We start from the raw sequence: 27456 nt of genomic DNA, 5'->3' as shown, positions 1-27456 counted from the left end.
AACGTGCGCAATCAAACGCCACCACATTGTTCTGTTCTCAGAACGTGGCGGGTCTTTCTTTCTCTCCAATTATCCCCAAAATCCCTAATCAGAAGTTTCTCTCACTAAAATTCCGTACATCTCGCTTCTCCTCCTAGTTCGAATCGGGGGATTCTATTTCTCGATCTCCATTTGTTTCCCCTGTTTTTGTATTTCAATTCTTATTTTATTCATGAATGAATGGCCAATCGTGTAAGAATTTCTTGTCAATTTGATCTAAGTTCAGCATCTAAATCACTGTTCAATCAATCTCAAAGAAAACCCTAATTGCCAAGAAACATGGCAATTGTGACAGGAGATCGATATCTTGATTTCTTGGTGAAATTCGTCGAGAAACAAGCCGGTCCTTTGCTCGAAGGAACCATAATTCTGAAGCTAAATCCAGTCGGACTTCACTATGTGCAATCGAGACTCGAAGCGCTTCAAGAGCTCGAAGGCCTTCTCGCTGGTGCTCCCGTTGATTATCTTCGTGCTTATATATCTGATCTTGGAGATCACAGAGCACTAGAGCAGCTTCGGAGAATTCTTCGGCTCTTGACGTCTCTAAAGGTTGTGGCAGTGCTTCCACCACCAACTAGAGATCCTACACCACTTTCGTTGTTGCCATTCTGTCGTCTTAAGGTTTTAGAACTTCGTGGATGTGATCTTTCGACTTCGTCCGCAAGAGGTCTTCTTGAGCTTAGACATACTTTGGAGAAGATAATTTGTCACAATTCAACTGTAAGTTTATTTTTTAAAATTTTGAGTGGATTTCTATTGTGTTCTGATGTTATTTGTTCACACTTTATGACTTTGATCTGTTTGAACAATTCAGGATGCTCTTCGGCATGTATTTGCTAGTAGAATTGTGGATATAAAGGACTCACCAATGTGGAATAAGTTGTCGTTTGTTTCGTGTGCTATTAATAGCTTGGTTCTGATGGACGAATCTTTGCAATTGCTTCCTGTTGTTGAAACCCTTGATTTAAGTCGAAATAGATTTGCAAAAGTGGATAATCTTCGGAAATGTACAAAATTAAGGCATCTGGATCTTGGGTTTAATCATCTACGGTCGATCACATCGCTGAATGAGGTACGACAATTGGAATATGACTTCCCCTCTGAATTCTTGAGTATGTTTGATTATAATTTCTAAGTATTTCTTTAATCAGGTAAGGTTGCACTTTCATGAATGTTAGTCCTCTGCTCGATTCGTGCATACATGTGAACTATTATACTCACATACAAACAACTATACTTGTGTGGTAATGAAGAACTTTGTTAGTTAGTGGAATCTCATAGCTTACACATTCTTTATGGAACAATTATGCTCGCGAAATAAAAGAAAAAAACCTAAAGTGAAAACAAATAATTAACATATATACATCATTGTAAATCTTATTCTGGAGTGTGTGAAAGGTTTTTCTTTTGTTTTATTGGTGGATGAATTCAAAGGAGTCTTCTTTGAAGACTTAATGGGCAGATAGGATTGGGTTTGTAGATTGGCGTGAGTGTCCTTAGGGATCTTTGTATAGGAGTCTCTTGTATCTTGTTTCTGTTGCTCATCTCAACCACATTTAATATAATAAGCATTTCCCAATAAATAAAAATATAAAATCTTATTTTGGAGTGTCAACTCTTGGGGAAGGGGGCAAAATTCATTAAACTCATATGCAACATGTAGATATCCTAGTATACTTCTCTATATTGATTGGTAGCAGAAATATAAATTATGCGGAAATAGTACAAGAATGTAATACAAATGACATAGTTCTTATAAGAGAAAGGATGTGAGCGACAAGAATATTATGTTGTAGTTCTTACCATTATACAAATTTGTCCTTGAATGCTTTCATTACCAGTTCGAATCTTCTTGAGCGAGGGATGAAAGTTTTAGTTTCTTATTGAGGAACAACGTAATCTTTTGCATATTACATTGGGTGGTCTCACCACAAGATGCTCATTACACTTCTCTTTTACACCAAAAATTGTAATTAAACAATCAGAGCAACCAACAATAAAAGTCGTGGAATGACAAAGAATACCAAAACAACTAAAGGCTGATTGGGCTATGTTGAAGAACTTATGAGGTAAATGCATCCAAATCTAAGAAATAGCTCATCTCCAGTGAGTTATGAAGTATTTATATTGGGACAATATAATATTTTGCTATATATAGATAACACAACGGTGGGTCCCACTCTCTTTGCCTCAAGATTTATACCCTATAAAGAAAGTATCTAGAGGATAGGTTTTACCTTTTCTTTTCTTCCCGTTTCCAAGAATACCCTCCGACTTTATTCTCTTTTCTTCTCTCCCTTTTCCAATAATACGTTTCCAACATTATTACCTTTACCCTTCTACCTACCCCTACAACTTTATTGTCTTTCCTCTTTTACCCTCTTAACCCCAAAGAGGATGACCATGCTATTGGCATGGGCAAACTCTAGTATGTATATATATATATATATATAGGGCTAGGATCCGATGACTCATGGAAAAAACACATGATCCCCAAACGTTTAAAGACAAAATCCTACGGTTGAGATTTAACCTCGAGATAAGTATCTCCAACGTGTGTTTTCAACATACATATAATCTAAAGTGTTGGATTTTGTGTTTACATTATCAGTATCATGTGTTATCTCATGAGTCAACGGAACACAACCATATGTATAGCTTTTGAAGTTATGTATCACCCAATATTTTGCAGATATGAATCCCCTAGTATATATATATATATATATTATATATATAGGTTAGCATTCGACAACCAATGCTTAGGGAGCCAACATGGAGCCAATGTTTTGTCCTATATGGGTTTAATGTTTTGGAATGGATTGATATTTTTTGAGGATGATCTCTATGGTGAGGAGATCATCATCACAAAAAATCAGCCCATTCCGATACTTCTAACCCCATCAAAAGTGGTTTACAAGTTGAAAAATTGTGGACCGTTGATTTGTAAACCACTTTTGATGGGGTTAGAAGTTTCAGATTGGGCTGATTTTTTGTGAGGATGATCTCCTCACCATATAGATCATCCTCACAAAAAAAGCCCATGCCGAAACTTCTAACTCATATAGGACAAAGCGTTATCTCCCTAACGTTGACTACCGAACGGGACCCATATATATATATATATATATATGGAGTAGTGAATGTAAAGGCGTCATGATTTATTTTTTTGATAAGTAAAATTTATTGATGCGAGGACAAAAGGCATCATGCTCCAAACCATGATCCCAATATTTTGCAGTTATGTATCACCTAAAAGTAAAACAATTCATATATTAAAGGTCAAATATTTCATCACCTAAGGCAACTCCTAAATCACTAAATCTTTAAAGATCAATTTCTATGTAGAAAAATGATTTTTTTTTTTCAGAAATCATACTTCAAAACAGATGAATCCCTTTCAGAGGAGCTAAAATTACTTAATAAAGGTGCATTCTCCTTTAATACATTCGCCTGCAGAATTAGTTGCTTGATCTTATGCCTTTTCCACATAAGGTTGTGTTGGGAGAGCTTGTGTCCTCTGAAGTTGTTTCCTTCACGTGGTCGACTTATTGGTTAAGAGTTTAGTGGCAGATAATTTGATTAGCATCAAGAAGAAGATCATCCAGATATGCCCTTCCTTTGCAAGAGAGATGGAGAATCTGTACATCACTTTTCCTTCATTGCAATTTTGCCAAACCCTTGTAGAGTAGTATTTCACTATTGTTGGGTGCATATTGGATCTTCCTTGAATCACGTTTGGACACACTAGTGGTTTGGAGAATTGGAGCTTTCAGTCTAATGGGTTTGGTACTCCAAAGATTACTGTTTGTAGTTTTAGGAAATATCAAATGAAAAAGGAGGATATTTGAGGATATATGGATGAGGACTTGGAAGTTGATCTTGCTTGTGCTACTTTTATTTCGTAATGTAAAGGTCCTAAACTTGAGTATCTAGTATTTAGATGGGGAAATTGTTCTTAGTTTGTAATTGAAGGGGTGGTGCTGAGAGTCCTTAGCACCCCCATTACATTTTTGTCTCCTCGCTTCGGCTTCGGCCGTTTTGTTATTAATAATTTGACTTCGAAAATAAATATAATTACCTTAGAAGTTGTTGGATTATGCAGGTTGCATGCCCAATTGTTAAACTTGTTTTGAGAAACAATGCTCTAATTACTTTGCGTGGGATTGAGAATTTGAAGTCAGTTGAAGGGCTCGATCTTTCGTACAATATTATTTCCAATTTTTCAGAGTTGGAGATCCTTGCAAGCCTTCCATCTCTTCAAAGCTTATGGTTAGAAGGAAATCCAATCTGTTCTGCCCGATGGTACCGAGCACAAGTTTTCAGCTTATTCACTCATCCAGAGGACGTAAGTCTCTTTTTCTCTTGCTTTAGAACCATGTGTCATGTTACTCACTCTCCACCTTTGATAGACCTTCTGTCATTATGGGTGGTTCACATTCATTATTTTGTAGTGCTTCTGCATGGGTTGCTTAGCTTCATCCCCTATTTCATGATAAAGCTGACTTAATATGCCTGTATTTTTGTTTTATGTCTGACTTAGTTGAAATTAGATGAAAAAGGAATCAACACAAAGGAATCATGGAAGAGGCAGATTATTCTTGCGAGTAGGCTTAAAAGGCCTGCTGGTTTCGGATTTTATTCTCCTGCAAAAGAAGATGCCGAGGGGGAGGGCAGTATTAATTCTAAGAAGGTTAGTGATTTTTAAACTCAACTGGATTCCGCCAATTGACTGATTTTTTTAGCTCCTCGTAAAACAATGCCTAAATTTTTTGAGATGTTGCTTTTTATCACAGAAAAAGCTGTCTCGTCTTGCTTGCATTGAAGATGGGCAACAGAGGAGATCTTTTGTTTCAGAGGATGAGCAAGAATCAATATCATGCGATACTGATTTTAGAAGCAGAGAAGAAAATGTCCTCTCTGATGGTGAAGCAGAAATAGTTGGTTTAATGCATCGGGTTGAATACATGAAGAAAGAAAGATCTGTTCTTTGGTTACGAGAATTTAAGGAGTGGATGGATCAGACTTCCGAGGATATGGCAGACGGAAGCAAATTTACAGGGTTGAGCAGTCCAGATAAAGAAACTTATATGAAAAACAAGATTGGCCATAAGAATTTAGGGGAATGCTCAAGGTATATCTCGGACTTGTTTCAAGCTTCGGGAGATGAGCCCAGCACAAACATTTTAGAGTCTGATAGTTCACTTGCAGATACTTTTATTGGTCTGCATGCCCATCAATACTTTAGTTCAATTGGCGAAGCAGCTTCGGAGTCCTCAATGGTCGAGTGCAGCAGAGAAGCTGCATCTAAAATGGAATTAAAACAAGAGCAATCTGAAGAACAGTTAAATTGTTTGCCCATAGCAAATGATACGGCTCTTCCCGATACTCTGACAGTCGAGGGAGGCAATAGGACTGATATAACGGTTGACATTATGCCATTGACAGCCATTGATGAGATTTTAGGGTCCCACTCATCGTCTGCTTACCCTGGATCGCCACCTCATTACCAAGAGGACATCCTGCATCGCCGCCACAACCTAGAGGAAGAATTCTTGCAGCGTTCGGCCGAGTCCTATTCGTTGGCTTCATCAGATAGTGATACCAGTTGCAGTGCTGATGATTTCTGTAAAGTTGATTTATCTTTTCCCGACGTTGATCACATATCAAGTGAAAATTACTTAAATAGGATTATCGATGACCATCCAGAGGTACATTGTGACAAAATAAATGGAATTCCACAGATAAGACAAAATTGCAGATCATTATTTGATTCTTGTGCTGATGATGCTCAACAATTTTATGTTGACGATGTGCTGGCTGATGCTGCCGATGTTTGTGACATTGATTGTGCTAAGAGTCAAGAGATGGGGTGCTTGGAGAAGAGAAAAGGAAAACGAAAGTTAAAGAGAAGAATTATTTCACTTTTGGGGGAGAATTATGAAGTAGGAAGCACAAAACTACCATCTCAAAAACAAAATGGTGTTGCAGAAGGTAGCATAGTTGGCGTGGAAGATGGGTCAGACAGTGAAATGTTCAGAGGGAATGGTTTTGAAAACTCCTGTGAAGTTGTAGATAAGAAACAGTCATGGATGACCAAGTCCACTTATAATCTTCTGACATATGAATTCATAAAGAACTATTTCCACTCAAATATTGCAGATTCCAGTGTTCCTGAGACTTGTTTGCAGTATATGCTTTGTGACAGTATACTTCAGGAGGAATCAGGATTCAGAGAGAGGTAAACTATGTTTCATTGCCTTCTCCATTGTCATTATCAAAAGCAAAAAAGGAAAAAAGAAAAGAAAAGAGAAGTCACCCTAATAATTGTTTTAGAAGTATAAGTGGTTTATAACAGTGAACATTCATTTTGAGTTTTGTTAGTGTTCAAGTCTTTATCATTTTGATGCAAATAACGCTACATAAGATTTGCTTATTTTGGCTGTTTATGGGCTGAGTGAGTGTTGCACTTTTGAGTTTTGGCTGAAACACTGTTATGATTATTTACATTGTTGCAAATATAGAAAGTATTTAAACATAATTGGTGCAACTGTGTTGATTAACCTAATATCTTTGACTTAAAATTTTGATCTGCATGTGTGAAATCTAATACAGGGAATCAAAGATGGTCCTTTGATGATAATTCAATTTTTTTTTCAAAGGAATGTTTTGGTAAAGTAAAAAACTGAAACATTCCCTGAGATGGAACGAAACATTCACAATTCTTGAAATTTTCCTACCAGAGGCTTTGTTGCCTGCTGATTTAACTTTCTGAGTATTTTCCTTTTTCCTGAAGCTTACTCAACGAGGAAAACAACTCATTCTAGTACCACCTACCTTCTTGGGCTTTCAGAGAAGTAAGATGATATCTCTATCTTGATATTTAGTGGAATAGGTATCCTCCCGACCATGATGTAGTATATCTTTGTCATACAATCACAACCTCTCAAGCAAGATATGTGTGACCATCGTAGAAATGGCCTCACTTCAAACCTCTTTAGTGAGTGAGATAAGGCATCTCTTGTTTACCTTGGTTTATCCTTATTTTGACCCATGTGATAGCATGTCTATGGATTCAGCTCCGTCTTGATGTGCAGTTTTTCAACCATCTCTTTTGTGCTAGATTTCATTGACTTCCACTATCAGTTCAGCAATCAACGCATTTTCGAGCACAATTATCTCTGGACCACTCGCATCTTCAAGACAAATTGGCTTTTCTCTTCAAGCTCATTTTCTTCATTCCTTGAGATTTTTCTTTTATTGGACATTGCAAATTGAAATGTCCAACTCTACAACATCCATATCACTTGAGAGGATTACTTGTTGTAATGGCCTTCCCTTTTTCAACATCATTTCTCTAAGTCTGAGGCAGGGGTGGGGGGTGAGAACTTCCTCGAATAGAGGTCTCATCAATGATGGCAGCTGATATTTTGCCTGATTCAACTCTCCTGCCGCCAAACGGATTGTTTTGCATTGCTGAAGTTGTCAAATTGAATACCATTTCTCAGAAAATATTCAATTGGTGTTCTTTGATCATAGTTGATTATTAGTTTCTGCTCATGTGTCAATTGCTCCTCATCTTAATCAAGGACCCCGTTTTGCACACTGTTCCAACAAATGAGAGCAGGACCCTCATCGTGGTTGTGACAGCCCAACCCCATTTTAAACTTTACCTAAGTCCTATTGATGCGTGGATTGAAGCAACTATAGAACCTTGAAGATATATGTGTTTTGTACAGGCTTCACAACCACCCCCCCCCAATATGTGTTTTTTAGTGCATTTTCTTGCTGGCTACAATTTTTTCATGTACCAATAAATTTTTTTTATGAAGAAGAACAATCAAGTGGTTTATAAGAATTTTCTGATTGTATACATAATGTTCTAAATGCAGTGAAGTAGCCCTATTGCTGAGCAGTGAAAACAAGTTGTATTTGCTACTCATTGATGCTGCATCTGATGGGCCAGGTTAGGTTGGTTACAGTATGAACACTTTAAATTAGGGATTTTGTTACACCTAGGAGTAATAATACTCATTTTAATCTTAATGTGCTCATTTTAACAAGTATCTTCTGTATATAAATTGTCTTAATGAGCACTAAAGTATAGTTTGATTGATGTTTCACAGGAATTATCTCAAAAGTTATTGGATGTCATAGGCTTGAAGACATTAAGCAAGTTGTGGTTGGAATAGGACTACAGGTTCTGAGGTTAGTATGTCGGTTACTTTTTTCACAACCATGAAACTCCCCATATCCCTTATTTACTAATTTTGTTTTGTTAGGGTACACATTGAGATGGATGTAACGTACCTGTTCATAACAAGGAATTTTGAGAAATCAAGGGAGTTACTATCTCTATTGCGAGTCTGTGATTCAAGCACAATCACTACTAGTTGTTCTCTGAAGAGGTGACCACTCCTACCACTTCCCCTTGGTTTTGAAAACTGAAATAAGTGTGAGCGGTTCTGAGAACTGGACTCCGATATTTTTATTTATGATTTGGTTTTTTCTCTTGTGATGGGTTGGGCACATTGGAAATTCAAATGGCAGTTTGGAGCAGGTCCAGGTTGAATTATTTGAGAAACATATTTGTGGAGGTTTGAATATGAGCATATTCCTGTACTCAATGTTACTATTTTGGAGCAATAATCGTGAAGGTAAGCTTTGCACTAGTTCATGTTGTTCCCTTCTGTTCCTATATATCTTCTGCTTTCTGGAGAACTGAGTTATGCATGCCAATGTGCTTCTTTACTTGTCAGTTATTCATAGCTTATGTTAAATGTTAATTGTGACTAATACGACCAATTCTTTGTTCAACAAATGACTCTGAAATTCTTTCAATAAATTCTAGTAGAATAACCGTTGATAAGTTCTTTCTTATGGTTTATCTCTGTAGCGTGTACATCTCCGTGCCATAATCAATGGTAGATCAGCCTGCCTATTGTACTCACATAGCTATGATACAATGCTGATATCTGTACAAGATAATACATGGATGCATCCGCATTACATTTTTCCTCAGTTCCTGTTGTACTATTAGTTCTCTTAAATGCTAACAATTCTCTTGTTTGTTTTGTCAACAAAAAGGTATTTTATTTGATAATTATAATTTATTAAAGGAGGAAAATAGAAACACAAACTCAAGGAGGTCAAGGAGACCTACTTCAAAGTTAGGAACAACTAACCACTCAACACCCCTTAGAATCTTATCCTATGTGAACACAAAGTCCTCAACAACAACTCTTCACTTTCTCTAAATTGAGAGAACCAAAGAAACATAGAAGACTTTTGATCGGACAACCTTTTGTTGCGTTCCTTCCACAAGCCCCATCAAACTGCATATGGAAACAGTATCCAAAGTAAGCTCCCTCTGGATGAGAAGTCCAAAGTGGGTTGACTTGGGAAAAAGTTAGGTATGTAAAAAAACAAAATGCAGGAAGTAGCAAACAAGCTAAAAATGGAAGTCCACATCAACCTAGCAACATTACAGTGAAAGAAAAAGGTGGTTAACAGATAAACCATTAACCTTGCATATGGAGCAAAAGTTCAAAGGAACCTGTTTCGACCAATTAAATTATCAAAATTGATTTAACCAAATTTTTTTAATTAAAATTGTTAGGATTTAACGATGGGTTATTTGAAACAACCTCACTTTGGAAAGGATTTGGGATCCCAAACAATAGAAATTGAGAAGGTGAAAAAATCCAAAGAAGAATAAGCCAATGTGTTGTTACTCTTGTGAGGAGTGTGGAAATGCTTCTTATACTTGTCCTCATCGACGAGTCAACTTCGTTGAAGGTGAGAGTGAAGAGGGATTATGATGCACTATAATATGATTAATGTGAGGAGGAAGAAGTGGATTTCTTCCTATACAAGGAGAAAGCATTGTGTTTCGGCAAATATTGGCAACATGGAAATTGGACGCATCTGAATATTGGTGATAGCGAAATGTATTCCGCACATGAGTTTGTTGTGTTGGGAAGGTATGCAATGTTATTTTTGATCGGGGCAACAGTAAAAACATGATTTCTAAAGAGGTGGTGGAAAAACTCAAGTTGTCAACAGATAAGTGTCTGCATTCCTACGAAGTTACTTGGTTTCAAAAGGGTAACATGGTCTTTGTAGAGGATAAAATTTGCATGTTACTAGATGAAGACACATGTTACCTAGGGATCCGAGTTAACACTATATTCAAGAGCTATTGACTTAGTGTTCCAGACCCAAGCCTAAGGGACAACTTGTCGGGTAGTGCCAACAAGGGATGCTGATGTGATAGATCATCTCAAATTCCTAAAAATCAGGGAGTTTTGACCGCATCAAAGATAATTGAAGATCTTAGATAGAGAAAATTCTAATGAAATATGACGTGAATAAGGAAATGATCTTGATTAGATGCATTCCTTATCAAGATTCACTTTTAAAAACGGATAATGATCGATGATAAAATCGAATATCGGGAGATCCTAGGGTTTTTCTCTACAAATAGGAGATCAAAGACAACAAATGTATGCTTTTCTAACCCTAAACACTATTACTCTACCTTTTTTTATTCACATGATTTGAGTGTTGGAAAGGTTGTTTGTAGGCATGTCCGGTAGCAATTGAAGTAAATATCTTAAGGATTCAAACAACAATCTCAAGGTGGAACAAGGTTTTGCATCTACAATTTTGTGCCGTCCGTGGGAAACTTACAAGGAGAAATGCCAAGACAAATATGGTGAGGACAAGATAGGAGAAGCTTAGGGATGAAACATCAACCCCCCAAGATGTTATGTAGGCCATGCATTCGCTACTCACCCAAATGAGAGCTTAGGTGCAACAGGGGTGATGAAACTCTATTTGTTGATTTTTATCTCATCAAAGAAATTTATATTACCTTACTTAGCTAGGGTAAGAAAGGGTCAAACCCAAGGGAAGGTATGTGAGTTGATGAAATGAAGAAAATATTCTGCTTATTTTTCGAAACTAAACTGAGGATTAGAACCAAAATTAAAAGGGATTGGTAACTCTTTTTGGGCGATTAAAAATAACCTAGAAAAGAAAGATTGAAAAAAAAAATGATTAAAACATTAGAGATGATGATTTCACCTTTAGCAAGAGATATTATAATCAAAACACCAATTTAATTCTTGATTTTGTAAAAGAAAATGATCTTCCTTGAATTTTTAATCACTTCGTACAATACCTCTCTTTAATTACAAAAACATAAAGCTAAAGAACATAAAACCTAATATTGATCTAAAATTCTTTTTCCAGAAAAGTACATTGAAACAAAGGGTCTGATCCCCTTTAAATAGAAGAAAATTAGGGTTTCTGTGTTCTTAATAAATCCTAATCTTAATTACTTAGCTTCTAACGAGAGGACAAATTTAGCGTTGCTCAAGCTCGCAATTCCACAATAATCCAACGCCGCTGTCTTATTGGGGCTTCTGATTTTCAACTTTGGACTGGAGCAATGTCTTGGTCTCTAGAGTGTTTTCCACTTGCCGATTAATTTTGGTCCTATTCATGATCTCGAGAATATTTGGACCTGAAATTAATTAACAAATTAGTTCCATTATGCTCATGACTTAACTAAAATTAAGTACACTAGTTATTATCTAGGCCTAAGCAAATATTAAGTTCAAATGGAGAATTGGTTAGATAAATTGTGCCAAGGTCTTGCATAATTGGGGATTAAAGTCGTACTTTTAGGCCCCGATCAAGGGGTTGGATAGGTAGAGCGCAGAAATCCAGGCCATAAGAAGGGAGAACGAGGAATTGCGTCAACTTGTTGAAGGATCAGAAGTTAACGAGGTCCCCGATATAGTTTCTAGGAGAGCTCGGGCAAGGGATCAACCCCAGGAAGGGACTAAGTAAACTCATAGAGGGAAGGCAAGCTCAAGCCCAAAATCCTCTGATCAGGGAACTCAGAGGGTTGCCATTTTCTGAGGTAATCCTCACGGTTGATCCATTGAGGAAGTTTTACCCACCGAAGTTCGAGACTTTCGATAGGACAAAGGATCCATTGGAACGTATCCTGCATGTACCAGCTGGTTGTACACCAGGGAGATGACTTTTTGCTATGCAAGTTGTTCCTGTCCACATTGAGGCAATAAACAATTTCTTAGTTTCAAAGCCTTGTCTTAGGCTCCATTAGAAGCTTTGTCGAGTTGGAGGAGGGTTGGGGTGGATGCCTTGTTTCACTTAAGGCAGGAGTCAAGAGAAAACATTCAAGCATTCACAACTCAATTCAAGGCAATGGTGCTCACCATTGAGAACCCAGATGAACGTATTGTTACTGTCCTTCACGACAGTTGTAATTCTAGGATCTTGGTTCCACGAGTCTCTGGTGAAGTTGTAGGCAAAGAAATTGGAGGATTTGTATGTCAAAGTGAAGAAATACATAATGCTGGAGGACGCACTAGGGAATAGGGACCAAAAAACATAGACTGTTGTATTGAGCACAACATACATTGCTTGCATAGCATCTTGGGTGGTGGTGCATCATCCTTAGGTTTCTTCTACCTTGTCCTCACCATCTTTACTTTGTTTTTCCTTGTAAGTTTTCTACGAATGGCACCAAATTTTGGATGAAAAAGCTTACTCCAACTTGAGATTGTTGCTTGAATCTTTAGATCTTCACTCCAATTTCTTTTGGGTGTGTCTGCAACACAACCTCTTTGATGCCCAAGTCAGGTGAGTAAAAAAAATGCTAAAGTAACAATGTGTAGGGTGGAAAAACATACCTTTGTTGTTTCTGATCCCTTATTTATATATAGTAAAATCCTAAGATTTCCCTAAATCCGATTTCCTCATTGATCCTTATTTATTTTAAAAGAGGATCTTGATTAGGAATGTATCTAATCAAGATCCTTTCCTTATTCATATTCTATTTAATTGGAATATTTTCTATTCGGGATCTTGAGTTTTTGATATAGTCAAATTCCTAATTTTTAGGGATTTGAGATGATTTGCTACGTCAGCATCCTTTACTGGCACTCTTCGACCAATCGATCGAGTTGCCCCTTAGGCTTATGTCTGATATACAGAGTCATTAACTCTTAAGTCTAGAAGAATAATACGAGTGTTAACTTTGATCTCTATGTCATGCAAGATAGTGAGGGGAGAAAAGAAAATAAGGGGTTTAAGGGAAATCTGGTTGGGAATGATTTTGGAATTGAGTTAAAGATTTGGGCGACAATAGCAATTGGCCAAAGTTTACAACAGTTTGAAATTACGATTAGGAGAAGGTTTAGAGTATTTAATTGTGACTTTTTGCATGTATGACCACAATCCCAATGAAAATGGTTAAAATGTTTGTAGGATAAGGAAATGATTAATGTTATGTTTGGATTGAGAGAAATGGAGAGGAGAAGAGAAAATAAATGAGATTCTCTCCATTTTTCTTGTTTGGATTATTAAGTGGGGAGAGAAGAGAGAGAAAAGAATTGGAGAGAAGAGAAGAGAGAAATGGAAAGACACCCTTTTAAAATATTTTATAATTCCAACTTTGCCCTTAGATCTCTTTTAAGATATTTTAAAATTCCAAAGTTGTCCCAAGTTCTCTCCTGTTAATCCAAACATGGTGGAGAGAAATTGTGTTTCTCTTCTCTTAATGGGCTTCTCTTCTCTCCACTTCTCTCAAACCAAATATAGCCTAAGGGTTAAAGATTTGGAAAAGATATTAATGAAAGAAAGGTTAAAGAAAATGGGAAAAGGATTAAGGGTTGAGGTTTATTGGTTTCAAGAATCAAAAATTAAGAAAGAGGTTTTAAGAATCAAGAACAAGGAACTAAAAAAATATCAAGAAAAACAAAAGAATAAAAAAGAAAAATAAAGATTAGAAGAAAAAAATTTTATATTGTACTCACTCCAAAACAGCCTCACACCACACCCATTGTTGTGAGATCAAGCTCAAGTTCAAGCTTTCTTTTTTATTCATCATTCTTCGTTAATATAAAAACTCTAATACAATCTATATAAAGAAAATAAATCTAAGTCCTAATCAAACTAAAACACTAAATAAATAATCTAATTTTCGTAACTTTCTCTCTTATAAATTTTGAACCTTAATAAACTTAAATAAAAAGATAAATTAAAATTACTAAACTGCCCCTAAATATTATACTAAGACCATGGGCCAATAAAACATTAAAGTAAGCCCCCAAAACATAAAATTAAAGCCCTAAAACAAAAATTTAAATAAAAAAGTAAAATCCACTCTTCAAGATTTGATGTAACCATCAATTCTTCTCGCCTGAGAAGATTTCGCCACTGGAGAAATAAAATTGCGGTAATTCCCCAGAATATGAAGTCTTTGTAGTCCATGTGCAATATGATCCTAGCTTGCTTCTCAACTAATGCATCTCATGGTGTGATCTTCCATTATAATTCATCTCGAAGTTAAGTCTTCAATTCAATCTCTTCCTAGATGTTGACATTATCGAACCAAATTTGAATTTATTTTTTGACAGGAATTGAAACTAGCACTTTGAAATGCTCCATGTATAATGTAACTCATTGGTTTATCCTAAATATCATCTACCTCTTCTTTTTGGTTGGAAAAAACTTGTATAAGTGGTAAAGGATGTAGTGACTCAACAATTTTCTTTTCCAATTGTTCAAAATTTTCAGACATTGATTCTTTTTCAAGATTCAATAACGATGTCTCACACCCGTCAATCTTACTCTCGCTTAAATCAGGCTCATAGATTTCTTCCTTGGTTCCTTCATTACCCGCTTTGAGTTTAGGTGCATGGACTTTCATCATATTTGCTTCATTATCCTTGTTTGAGCACTCCGATTTAAAGTGTCCAAAATGATTGTACTTGGAGCACACGTTTTGTTGTCTGAATTCATACCATGGATCATTTAATTGTCTATACTCTTCAATTTCTTTTATAATGTGATCACGAACAATGCAAAAATATGTCCAAGAGTGGCGTGTTCAACGTAGTTCTGACAACAAAATTTTCAATTCCTCTAAGAACATCTTTGTTGAGTCCATTTCCCTTCAACGTGATCTACTAATTTGTTTTGCATGAACCAATGCTTTGATACCAAATTTGATGTAGGACAGTGGGGAGAAAAGAAAATAAGGGGGTTTAGGAAAATTTGGTTGGGGATGAGTTTGGAATTGGGTTAAGGATTTGGGTGAGAATAGGAAAAGGGTTACCAAAATCCCAATTAGTTAAAGTTTTTCAATTACAACATTTTGAAATTACAATTAGGGGAAGGTTTAGGGTATTTAATTATGACCTTTTGCAAGTATGACCACAATCCCAATGAAAATGGTTTAATGTTTGTAGGGTAAGGAAAATGATTAAGGGTTAAAGATTTGGAAAAGAGATTAATGAAATAAGGGTTAAAGAAAATGGGAAAAGATTAAGGGTTGAGGTTTGTAGGTTTTAAGAAATAAAAATAAAAAATCAAGAAAGGGGTTTTAAGAATCAAGAATCAAGAATTCTAGACAATCAAGAACAAGGAACTAAAAGAAAATCAAGACAAACAAAAGAATAGAATAAAAGAGTGTCATATTGTACTCACTCCAAAATGGCCTCACACCACACCCATTGTTGTAAAGATCAAGTTCAAGCTTTCGATTTTATTCATTATTCTTCATTAATAAAAAATCTTAATACAATCTATAGGAAGAAAATAAATCCAAGAGTCCTAATCAAACGAAAACACCAAATAATAAACCTAATTTTCATAACTTTCTCTCCTAATTTTTCAACCCTAATAAACTTAATTAAAAAGAAAAATTAAAATTACTAAACTGCCCCTAATATTATACTAAGACCATGGACCAATAAAACATCAAAATAAGCCCCAGATATATAAAATTAAGGCCCTAAACAGAAATCTAAATAAAAAATAAAATACACTCTTCAAGATTTGATGTCCCCATCATTAGGTGTGATGAGTCTTCATCTGTTAACCTATGAAGTTTATTCTCCACAATCCCCATTACTTCTAGGTGCTTGGTTAAATTTTTAACTAGTAATGATTTTGAGGTCGAGGTTTAGTGCGATATGGTGCCTATGGATGCTATCATATTTTATTGGGAAGGCATTGATTGTTTCATTGAGACATGACCTACCAAACGACACCACATACATATATTTTCTGGCGAGGAAAGAAGTTGACGTTGCATCTGTTAAATAAGTCAGTAAGGATAGTTTAGTCTTTTTCATCTCTTTAAGTTATCTTATGTAATTCCTATATAGCCTAATTAGGGCTAATTAATAAAAGTTAATCTTCTTCTCTCTAATTTGATCTTGGTATCAGAGCCAAGTTCTCTGCCTCCATCGAATCTCTTAAAAAAAAAAAAAACAAAAAAACAAAAAAAAAAAAACAAAAAACAAACATTCTTTTTCATTCCAAACCCTGATCGCATCATGCGATCAGGCTGTTTCGTCTAATTGAAGCCTGCGATCAGGTTGTATCATCTAACCGAAGCCTGCGATCAACCTATTCTCACAGCAATGACTGTATCTAAGCCCTACGACACTCAAGGTAGTGATTTTGGTAGTGTGCGATCATCGTAGTTGCTGTATGAGTTGTGCGATCACAGCAGGTGACCTGGTTTTGTGTTTTTGAACATCGGCAGAGGCTGTTCTGGCTTCTGCGATACAGCAAGTTGCTGTTCTGGTGTCTGCGATCATAGCAGGAAGCTATTTGGTGCTTGTTTTTTGTTTTTTGAACATCGTCAAAGGTTGTTCTGGCTTCTACGACACAGCAGGTTGCTGTTCTGCTGTCTGCGACCATAGCAGGAAGCTATTTGGTACTTCCGATAACTGTAGAGGGCAGTTTGACGACTTGCGACCATAACAGAAAGCTGAGTTGAGGCATACGATCACTGCAGAGGTGCAGTTAGAGATCTTTAGTCACTACAGAACGTAGTTTGACTGTTTGCGACCATAACAAAAGCCGGGTTCATCGTTTGGATCTGGTTCAAGGGCTACAATTAGCATAGAGGCTGTTTGGAGTCTATACTAACAGCAAAAGTGCTGTTAAGAGTTTTTCCTTGTTTTCTTTGAACTCCCTTCAAATAAAAAATACGAAGATTTTTTTTATATATATATTTAATATGGCCTCTGAGACGTCATCTTCCTCAGTTACTGGTAATAATAATGACTCAAGTGGTCTTCCTTCTCACTCGATCGACTTTCCAAGCATTCAGATTACCACCGTGAAATTAAATGGTCCTAATTATCTTCTTTGGGCACGATCGGTTGAAATGTTCATTGGTGGCAAAGGAAAGATCGGCTACCTCACGGGAGCTGATAAACAACCTGCATCGACCGATACGTCCTACTCCCATTGGTTTGCTAATGATTCAATGGTCCGATCGTGGTTGGTTACATCTATGCAACCACACATTGCAGCTGGTTTTATGTTCTCTTCTACAGCAAAACAGATATAGGATTCGGCTAAGAGCATTTACTCGCAACGTCAAAATAACGTTCGGATCTTTAACTTAGAGCGTGAGATTTCTCGTCTTTCGCAATGTGATTCTTCAGTTACCACCTATATATCACAGTTGCGTGCTCGGTGGGAGGAGTTGACCTTCTATTCCTCGTCCTATGCTTGGAAGGACCCTCTTGATGAGACATTGTATGCGTCAATTTTGGATAAGAATCGGGTTTTTCAGTTTCTGGCTGGTCTCCGTGATGAGTTTGAGTATGCGAGAGTTCATTTATTGGGAATGGATCCTTTTCCGTCCCTACAGACTGCGTATTCGTATGTCTTGGCTGATGAGAGTCGTCGCGCAGCTGTCCTACCTCTTTCTTCAGGAGATCACTCCGCTATGGTTGCTCGCCTACCTTCTCTACCTCTACAACCCTCCAGTGGGTCTCTGCCTACCCGTCAGCGACATAAGTGTGATCATTGTGGAAAATTGGGTCATGTGAAGGCTCGCTGCTATGCACTTCATAGTCGTCCTAATCAGAATCGTCAACAGTCTCAACGCTCTTCAGCTCATGCCGTTTCTCAGCAGACGACTAACTTAACACCTCCTTCAGCTCCTACTTCCTCTTCGGATTCGGTATCTCTATCCCAAGCCGAACTTGACAAGTTCAGGAAATTCTTCAATCAGATAGAGACTTCATCTCAGCCGGTTTCTACCTTCGCTCACTCAGGTACCTTTGCATCTGCACACAGTGTTTCCACCACTTCCTCACCGTGGATCATTGATTCTGGTGCCTCCGATAACATGACCGGTACGTCCTCTCTATTTAACACCTATAGTGTTTGCTCTGGTCATCGCAAAGTTCGCCTTGCTGATGGTTCTTTGTCTCCCATAGCTGGCAAAGGTCTTGTACCTGTTACATCCTCTTTATCATTAACTAACACATTACATGTTCCTCAACTCACTACTAACCTTGTCTCCGTTAGTAGTCTTACAAAAAATTTGAACTGCAGTATAACGTTTTATTCCTCTCATTGTGTCTTTCAGGATCTGGAGTCGAAGAGGACGATTGGCACTGGACATGAAGTGAATGGATTGTATCTCTTGGACGTTTTCGATTCACCTAGCACCTATTCTGCTCTTCAGCTTAGTAGTAGTAGTAGTAGTCAGTCTAATAAGGCTCTTGTAATGCGTTGGCATTTACGCTTAGGACATATTTCTTTTGGATACTTGAAACACATGTTCCCTAATTTATTTAATAATAACATTTTGCTTGATTTTTCTTGTGAAACTTGTCAATTAGCTAAACATGTGCGTTCTTCTTATCCTATTAGTATGCATCCTACTACACCTGCTATGTTTGACTTAATTCATTCTGATGTGTGGGGCCCTTCACCTGTCATATCCACTCTTGGTTTTCGTTATTTTGTCTTGTTCATCGATGACTACAGTCGTACCACTTGGGTTTATCTTATGAAACACAAAAACGAGGTTTATGAAATCTTCAAACAATTTCTTGCTATGGTTCATACCCAATTTGGTCGTACCATCAAGACCTTCCGTTCTGATCATGGTACTGAGTACACCTATAGTGAGGTCTTGAAACTTTGTTTAGAGTCTGGCATTGAGCATCAAATGTCTAATGTTCAGACCCCTCAGCAGAATGGTCGATCAGAACGAAAAAATCGCCATATTTTAGAGTTAGCCCGTGCCATTTCGATTGGCATGAACGTGCCCCAATCCTATTGGGCCGATGCGGTTCTTACTGCTGTTTACCTTATTAATCGGACCCCATCCAGTGTTCTTCAGTTTGTCGCACCCCTCTCTAAGCTCTCTCCAGATCGTCCCGTGTTTCCACTTCCTCCGCGTGTTTTTGGGTGTGTCTGTTTTGTTCAAATTCTTGATCGAAATCGAACTAAACTTGACCCTAAGGCCGTAAAATGTATTTTTCTAGGTTATTCCTCTACCCAGAAAGGATACCGTTGTTACCATCCTCCTTCTCGACGACGTTTTATTTCTCGAGATGTTTCCTTTTTTGAGCATACTCCTTATTATAGTGGGTCTGTTGGCATTCAATTTGAGTGGTTTCCTTTAGATTCACCTGATGATCCCTTTCCTTCTTTATTGCCCCTTCCCATGCCTGTTTCTCCTTCTCCACTCCCGGTCAGTTCTTCCCTTCCTCCATTGCAGGTTTACTCTCGACGTCCACGTGATACTACCATTACTCCTATGTCCGACCCGCTCGCCTCCTCGCCTCCAGCTCCGCCTCCAGCTCCGCCTCCGTCTGTTCCCTGTGATGATCGTCCTATTGCTACTCGTAAGGGTAAGCGCACTTGTACTTATCCTATTTTTAATTATATATCTGATTCAGCACTTTCACCCTCCTATCGGAGTTTTCTTGCTTCTGTTACCGCTGTTTCTCTTCCTACTACTGTTGCAGATGCTATTGCCCATCCTGAGTGGCGCGCAGCTATGATTGATGAGTTGACTGCTCTTGAAAAGACTCAAACTTGGGAACTCGTTTCTTTTCCGCCTTGCAGGAAAGCTGTGGGATGTCGCTGGGTATTCACGCTTAAGCATAATCCGGATGGTTCCATTGCTCGTTATAAGGCCCGTCTGGTAGCCAAGGGTTATGCTCAGACTTATGGGCTTGATTATCAGGAAACTTTTGCTCCAATTGCCAAGATGACCACCATTCGCGTTCTCCTTTCTGTTGCCGCTATCAGAGGATGGCCTCTCTTTCAGTTAGATGTTAAGAATGCTTTTCTCAATGGTGATCTTCAGGAAGAAGTCTATATGGTTCAACTTCCTGGGTTTCTTACTTCTGCTTCGCCTACCTATGTTTGTCGTCTTCGCCGGTCTCTTTATGGACTGAAGCAGTCTCCTCGTGCCTGGTCTGAGCGCTTCACTAAGGCCATGTATCAGTTTGGATTTCATCAGAGTTCTGCTGATCACACCTTGTTCTTGCGTCACTCCCACGGCAAGACTGTTGCTTTGATTGTGTATGTGGATGATATTGTCATTACTGGAGATGATGACGATGGCATTCTCGAGGTCAAAACTTACTTAGGACGTCAATTTGAGATTAAAGACCTTGGACATCTTCGTTATTTTCTGGGTATTGAGGTTGCCCGGTCCCGGTCTGGTATATTTATTTCTCAGCGTAAGTATATTCTTGATTTACTCAGTGCCTCTGGTCAGCTTGGATCTCGTCCAGCTGATACTCCTATTGAGCAGAATCACAGGTTGGCTGATTCTGAGGGGGAGTGTGTGTCAGATATTGGCCAATATCAGCGTCTTGTAGGAAAGTTGATCTACTTGTCTATGACTCGCCCTGACATTGCCTATGTTGTTAGTGTTGTAAGTCAGTTTATGCACTCGCCTCGAACATCTCATCTTGCTGCGGTTTATCGTATTCTTAGATACCTTAAGGGATGTTCTGGTCGAGGTATATTGTTTAACAATCATGGTCATCTTCGCATTGAGGCATGGACAGATGCAGATTATGCTGGTTCAGTGACTGATAGAAGGTCTACTTCGGGGTATTGTACTAAAGTTGGTGGTAACTTGGTAACTTGGCGTAGTAAGAAGTAGGATGTGGTTTCTCGGTCGAGTGCTGAGTCAGAATACAGAGCTATGGCACTTGGAGTATGCGAGTTGTTGTGGCTCAAAATCTTACTAGCTGATTTATGTCTTCCTGTGCCAGCCCCCTTCTTACTATATTGCGATAATAAATCAGCTATTAACATAGCTGCAAATCCGGTTCAGCATGATAGAACGAAGCACATAGAAGTTGATCGTCATTTCATTAGAGAAAAGATAGTTTCTGGACAGATTTGTACTCCCTTTGTTCCTACCTCTCAACAACTTGCTGATGTTCTTACTAAAGGTGTTAGTAAAACCTCCTTTGAAGATGTCTTGTCCAAGTTGGGCATTGTTGATATCCACGCACCAACTTGAGGGGGAGTGTTTAATAAGTCAGTAGGGATAGTTTAGTCTTTTTCATCTCTTTAAGTTATCTTATGTAATTCCTATATAGCCTAATTAGGGCTAATTAATAAAAGTTAATCTTCTTCTCTCTAATTTGATCTGCATCCTATAAGTATAGGGTAGTTTATGCGTTGGTAGGTAAGCCTAAAAGTGGTGATGTTGAGGGCAACAATACCTATCCTCCTAAAATTGTCCAACTGTTGGAGAAATTGGAGGTGTTGATCCTACCTGAATTATTTAGTGGTTTGCCGCCTATGAGGAGTATACACATGCGATCAACTTAGTACCTGAAGCATCGTATACCACCCATGAATCGGTTGGAGGTACGGAGACAAGTAGAGGAAATCATACATTGGTGGCTGGTACGAGAGGAGCAAGAGTCTGTAATCTTCCTGCATTACTCACTCCATAGAAGGATGTGTCTTGACAGATGTGTCATCAACAAGATAACTATCAAATACCAACTTCCTGTACTGCGACTAGAGGATATGTTGCCTAGGTCATCTGTGTTTCCAAAACTCGACTTGAGGAGCGGGTATCACCAGATACGGATTAGACTTGGTGATGCATGGAAGACAACTTTTAAGACCCCTGATAGTTTATGTGAGTCGTTCCTAATGTCTTTTGGACTCTTCAACGTTCCTATTACATTCATGTGCATGATAGCCGGGGTATTATGTCCTTTCATTGGTTCCTTTGTTGAGTATTTTGATGATAGTTTGCTATGTAGTTGTGACAATGATGAGCACCATGAACACTTGCAAGTTGATACATAGTCCATTATTTCTCCTTTTTTTGACCCATTTGTCTCCTTTTACTCATCCTTCTCAATTGCAATGATGTTTGAATGACCATTGAATTGGTCTAGGCAAATGATCGAGGCCAACCTACCCTAGTTCTCCTCTAACTCGAGAGACCATGTGTCCTATGACGTTCGACAAGGACCTTATCTGCAGCACCTAGGGATATCCACAATTGGCCTTTATGTTTGTGGAACCTAAGCCTTGGAGGTTGCATCTTATCCACTGCACATGTTTGCATCATTTTTTGTTAGCATTATGTTTAACAAATGGAAACATTTGGAGAATGAGAAACAAAGGAGGGGGATATGTATAATTAGTTCCATGCTATGAAATCTCTATTTTCCAGGCAGATGTTAGTATTTAGTAATTCTGCTCTTGACTTGACATACCAGTTTGTCTGTTTAAGGAAGTATAGTTCTTCTAAACACTTTATTTTGGCGTATACTTGGGCTTTTCATTTTATTTGACCCAAATTGAGGGGGAACATGGGTTATATATACATGATTGTTAGTACTTAAAATTTCTTACTTCATGATTAAACAGAGGAATCATGGCTTTCAAGGTCCCTGTTTGTAATTGAAGGATATGTGTTTGTGTGCATTGAAGAACTCGTACAACTCAGCTCTGTGGATGATGCATCATCCTCCCCGTATTTTTTACTGGACTCATGCTGCTCCATCGGTAACATATCAGAGATGGTAATTATAAATTTACATTGGACTTTCTTAATTTCTTCTGCTTTAATTGCATAAAGTATATAACAGTATTCATACACATATATTGGATTGTTTCTTTATAAATGATAAACTTTCAGGGGGAAAAACAATGGAAAATTATATTGAAACTTGAAAGGGTAAGTCGACAACTCACGTGACTGTTAATCTCTTATATATCATTATTAGTCATTAAAAACCAAGTTACAGCTTGCAAAACAAACAATCATGACCATTATTGCAATCTATTCAGAGGTAAATTCTATTGTAAGCAATCAGCAACAAACAATTCCCAGTGTTGTAGAAGCTTTGATTCTTCAATACTGTAATTTTATAGGAAAAACTAAAGATTTAGATCAGGAAGTAGAACTCTTAATAAAAACTGAACTACATCCATACTTTCATATTTCTAACTTCCAAGATTTTCTACTCAGAAAATAGAACACAACATTTAGAATGTAACCACTCGAGCTAAGCACAATACATTTCTAGGACTGGAAAAGAAACAGAGTAGGTTTAGCATAGAAATAATAAATAGTGAAAAAGAAGAAGAGCCATACGTTCCTGCATTCATAAATTGTCTAGGCTTGTAAAGATTAGGGACAAAAGAAAAGATGCAGTATGTATAGTTTAGGGCCTTTATGTATGTTGATAGTATTATATTTCCTTTCTTATTTTAGTCATTAAGTTCATTAAGAAAGGATAGAGTAGTCAGTTTGGTTTTCTTTATTTATTAAGGGCACAAACAGTGTTGTTAGAAGCCCGCCCAGTCCCTGCTTTGGCTGCCTAGACCATCCAAGTGCATAGTTGCCACCTGCTTTAACAATTTGTAGTGAGTAATACTATGATAGATGTTGATATTAGGTAAACGTCGAGAAGGGCATAAAATTGGTTGGACATGATGAAAGCCAAATTTAGTGAGGTTGGATCCTTGGAGTAGATCTGAAGGTTTAAAGTCCCTTAACTTGACATTACCCTACCTGACTGACCCGAGTCTAGGAATGATTTCTTCAATCTAGGGATGTTTCTAATGTGAAATACAATTCAACCCAATGTAGTTAAGGGCGAAAGGCGCAAAGGCCGCTTGGTGCCCGAGGCGCAAGTCGAGGAGCACACCTAAGTGAAGCAACGTACAATGAAATTATAAAAATTAAATAACTAATGACGGATTCTAGATATATCAGAATTATAACATGTATAAATATGAGTTCTATAAAAAAGTTAAAGTATTCACCATTTCAAGAAAAAGGAGAACGATCAACAATGGCATGAAAATTAGAGAGGAAGAAGAACAAGAATGAGGAAAGAAAAAGAAGTAGAAGCTAGACAATAACATGTGTTGCTGCTGCTATGAAACAACAACAACTAGGGTCAAGGTTTAAAATATTGTATCGGAGGAAAGTTTCTATAAAGGAAAAAAATCGATACTGTATCGTTCGATACATTCTCGAAATATTCAATGCTTAAGGATCAATGCTTCTTATTGGTCTTAGCCAATATTGATATGTGTTGACCAATACATTTCAATATTTTGAACCATGACTAGGGTCATCAATGGGCACATGGAAATCAATGGACCTGTGGACATAAGTATGGTTTTTATCTGTACAGTCAAGAAAATTTCATCCAGTCTTGGACCTTCTCCAAGGGAAGAACTGAGAAGGAGGATAGGTTTTTCAACTGAACAAATCCTACTCCATGTTCTTGTGTCTTATTTTAGAAGGGAGGAAGGTAGGGAGGGGGTTGTTTTTTCAACTAGTCATATCCTTTTCCATGAGAGATTTTCTTGTCTTATTTTAGGATATAAAATATATGTATTAGACATCATATAATATGTAATCTTAGTTTTTTATGTTAGGTAATACGAATAGGTATTAACCTGGGTTCAATTCCGCCATCACAAGTTACTGATCTCATTAAAAACAGATTTTTGAATAAAAATAATTATGTACTAATGGGTACTACAAGTTACTGTGTGCTACTAAGACTGGAGTAGATCTAAGGAAATTGATTTCCTTGGAGAAGTTTTTATTCCTCTCAAAATGTTCCGTCACTAATGTACTCTGGTGAAGTAATACTAGTTCTAGAAGCCAAAATTTATTTGGAACAAGTTGAACTTTTCTAGAAAAACTGAATTTTGTAATAAAGAAAGATGTTACTCGAAGCAATAGAATTATGCCGTCCTTTCAAATTCAATCAATTGAATTAAAATTGTTAGGTAAAATAAAAAACTATAAATGGACGACAAAGAAAATGATCTTTTTGTATCTGCCATATGCTAAAGATACACAATGCATTCCACATCCATACTTTTCCTTCAGAAAATTTATTAGATAATTAAATATACACACTATGTTCTTATATGTGCACCAAATCTGCGTGATTTGCTTCAACTATGTTCGACTAGGTTATAGAGACTTGCTTGTTGAAACAAGCCATAGAGTTCTCAAAAAATTATGTTTAATTAGAGAAAAATTTTCAGCTAAATCTATATTTTTCCGTGTGGAAGTTGCCTAAACCTGTCGAGTCTTGGTTGAATCAGCCAGTAGACTTGCAATTCTCTTAAAAGTTGCACACATCGCCTTTCCCAATATCTATACTGTATCCTGAATTTCAACTTTGGTGTACAATTTGCTTTGACCATCCTCATTCTCAAAGCCTTATCACATAGATTGGGTCTTTTTCATTCCACTCTGGTCAGAGCCACGTCTTTTGTTATTGAGAAAGTGTTCATACCTACTTTCACTATCTCCATCCACATTCTTTTGAATCTTCTTCACTTCTGTAGAGCCTTCAACTTGAATATTTCTCGATACTAGTTGTAATCGGCTTCCACTGAACATGCCCAACCATCTCAGTCGACTTTTCTCTTAGTTTATCACCTATTGGAACTATTACTACATTTTCCCAAATGCATTCATTTCTAATTTGATCTTTCTTAATCTTTCCACTCATCCATCTTAATTTGTTAAAATAATGTTCTTGACTGCCTGACGTTCATCTTCATAAAGCATAGCTGGTCTTAGTGTTGTCTTATAACCATATGAATTAGATTTGGAGAGTATAGGCATAAGAGTCTATGAATGCTTCTTAAACCATTGTAGACACTTAACTTTGTTTTCTTATCATAGATTTGTGTTCATTTTCAGGAATTATTGAATCCTGAAGTATTCGTATAACGACAATTGAAATTTCATTTTCAGGTAATTGAACCTAGGGAAAATAGGTGCGTGACTTTGACCCTAGACCGTGTTTCATGTCAGAAGTTCAACTCTTTGGCTGATCTTGACAAGGGAAACCCAATGACCGAGATTGAGGAGAAAATGGTCACAGGATCTTACACTTGGAAGCTCAAATGGTTCTCTGAAGGGACCTTGCTCAAGTTTGTTGCATTAATTAAGGCCCTCCACGCAGGAACAATCATGTCTCCTCTACCTGTAAGATATATATTGTAAAGCTTTTCTTTATTTCAGATGGTTTAATATTCATTTCATTCGTTTCCCCTTGTCTTTTCTCATTATTTTGTATTCAATTTTAGATTTTCTGCTTTGCTTGAGTGAGCTGTTTTGATTTTGTCAACATATTCTTTGGGCAGTCCTGTATCATGTCATGTATAAATTGTACAGAATAGAACGTCGACAAACAAAATTATTTATTATTTATAAAAATCCCCTTTTCTTTCACTTGATACTTTACTGGGAATGTTTAAAATGTTGGTGTATATATCTCTGTTTGTGATCTTGGCTATTATTTTACGTTTATTAATGAATAGGAAAATAATTTAAATGTAGAGTTTTCTTAATGGTCTGTATGATTGGGAGAGAGAATGGATGGCATCGGCATGAATTTTCTCTGACATCTATTTTTCTTAGAACTAATCTCTTTAGAAATTGATCTTAGTAAGAGAATATTTATCTTTTAGCAATTCAGTGGTGGTGGTGGTGAATCTTAAGGGACCCATCAGCTATTTCTTATCTTTGTGATTATTAATTAGGTATAAAATTTGTTATGCGTTCCTTCATTGATATCACATTAAATTTCAATTCCAGGATGGAATTTGTGCAAGTTGACTGGAAAACTTTCGAGATTAAAGTGAAATGTATGAATAATACGAAGGTAGCAGAGGTGATCGAAAGCGGCAAAATAGGCGATTCTTATATCTTGTGGCAAAAAGAAGAGGTGATTTGGCTTGCAATTGTGTCAGAGGAGGTGGTGGGATCTTCTCGTGGTAAACCGCTTTGGTCAAAATCGGTGGTGGATGGCAAGGCAACCAGGGTGAGGGTGAGGAGAACGCTTTTGGTAGGTACATGAAGATCTTGGTCCTTAAGGAAAAGGGTTGGGTCATACCAGTGGTAATCCCTGAAGGTGTTGAGAGGTTAGGGTGGGAAGCCTAGCAAAATCGTCAAGGTTCCAGGGGGAGAATTTCGTTGACCCTTCTTCGTTGACTTTGACTAAGAGTGATAAAGGGAATGCGAAGGTGGGGGCCTTGAACTTGGTTATTGACAGAAGGAGTGAACTA

General features: G+C 37.4%; 1 protein-coding gene across 1 annotated transcript; it reads left to right on the top strand.

Moving 5' to 3' along the window:
• Positions 1–26620, top strand: LOC147406303 (uncharacterized). Its single transcript, XM_086434256.1, has 11 exons — positions 1–759; positions 854–1111; positions 4142–4384; positions 4580–4729; positions 4833–6277; positions 7929–8002; positions 8163–8244; positions 8319–8444; positions 8587–8693; positions 22768–22922; positions 26141–26620. The coding sequence occupies exons 1-11, from the start codon at positions 319–321 to the stop codon at positions 26390–26392; spliced, it is 3333 nt and encodes a 1110-aa protein (XP_086290382.1). The 5' UTR covers positions 1–318; the 3' UTR covers positions 26393–26620.
• The last annotated feature ends 836 nt before the right edge of the window (positions 26621–27456 follow it).

This window comes from Akebia trifoliata, chromosome 3 (genome assembly GCF_017979445.1).
Source record: "Akebia trifoliata isolate Shusen 1 chromosome 3, ASM1797944v1, whole genome shotgun sequence".
NCBI lineage: Eukaryota > Viridiplantae > Streptophyta > Magnoliopsida > Ranunculales > Lardizabalaceae > Akebia > Akebia trifoliata.
Note: the sequence above shows the minus strand (reverse complement) of the source record. Positions and strands in the feature narration are given on the sequence as shown.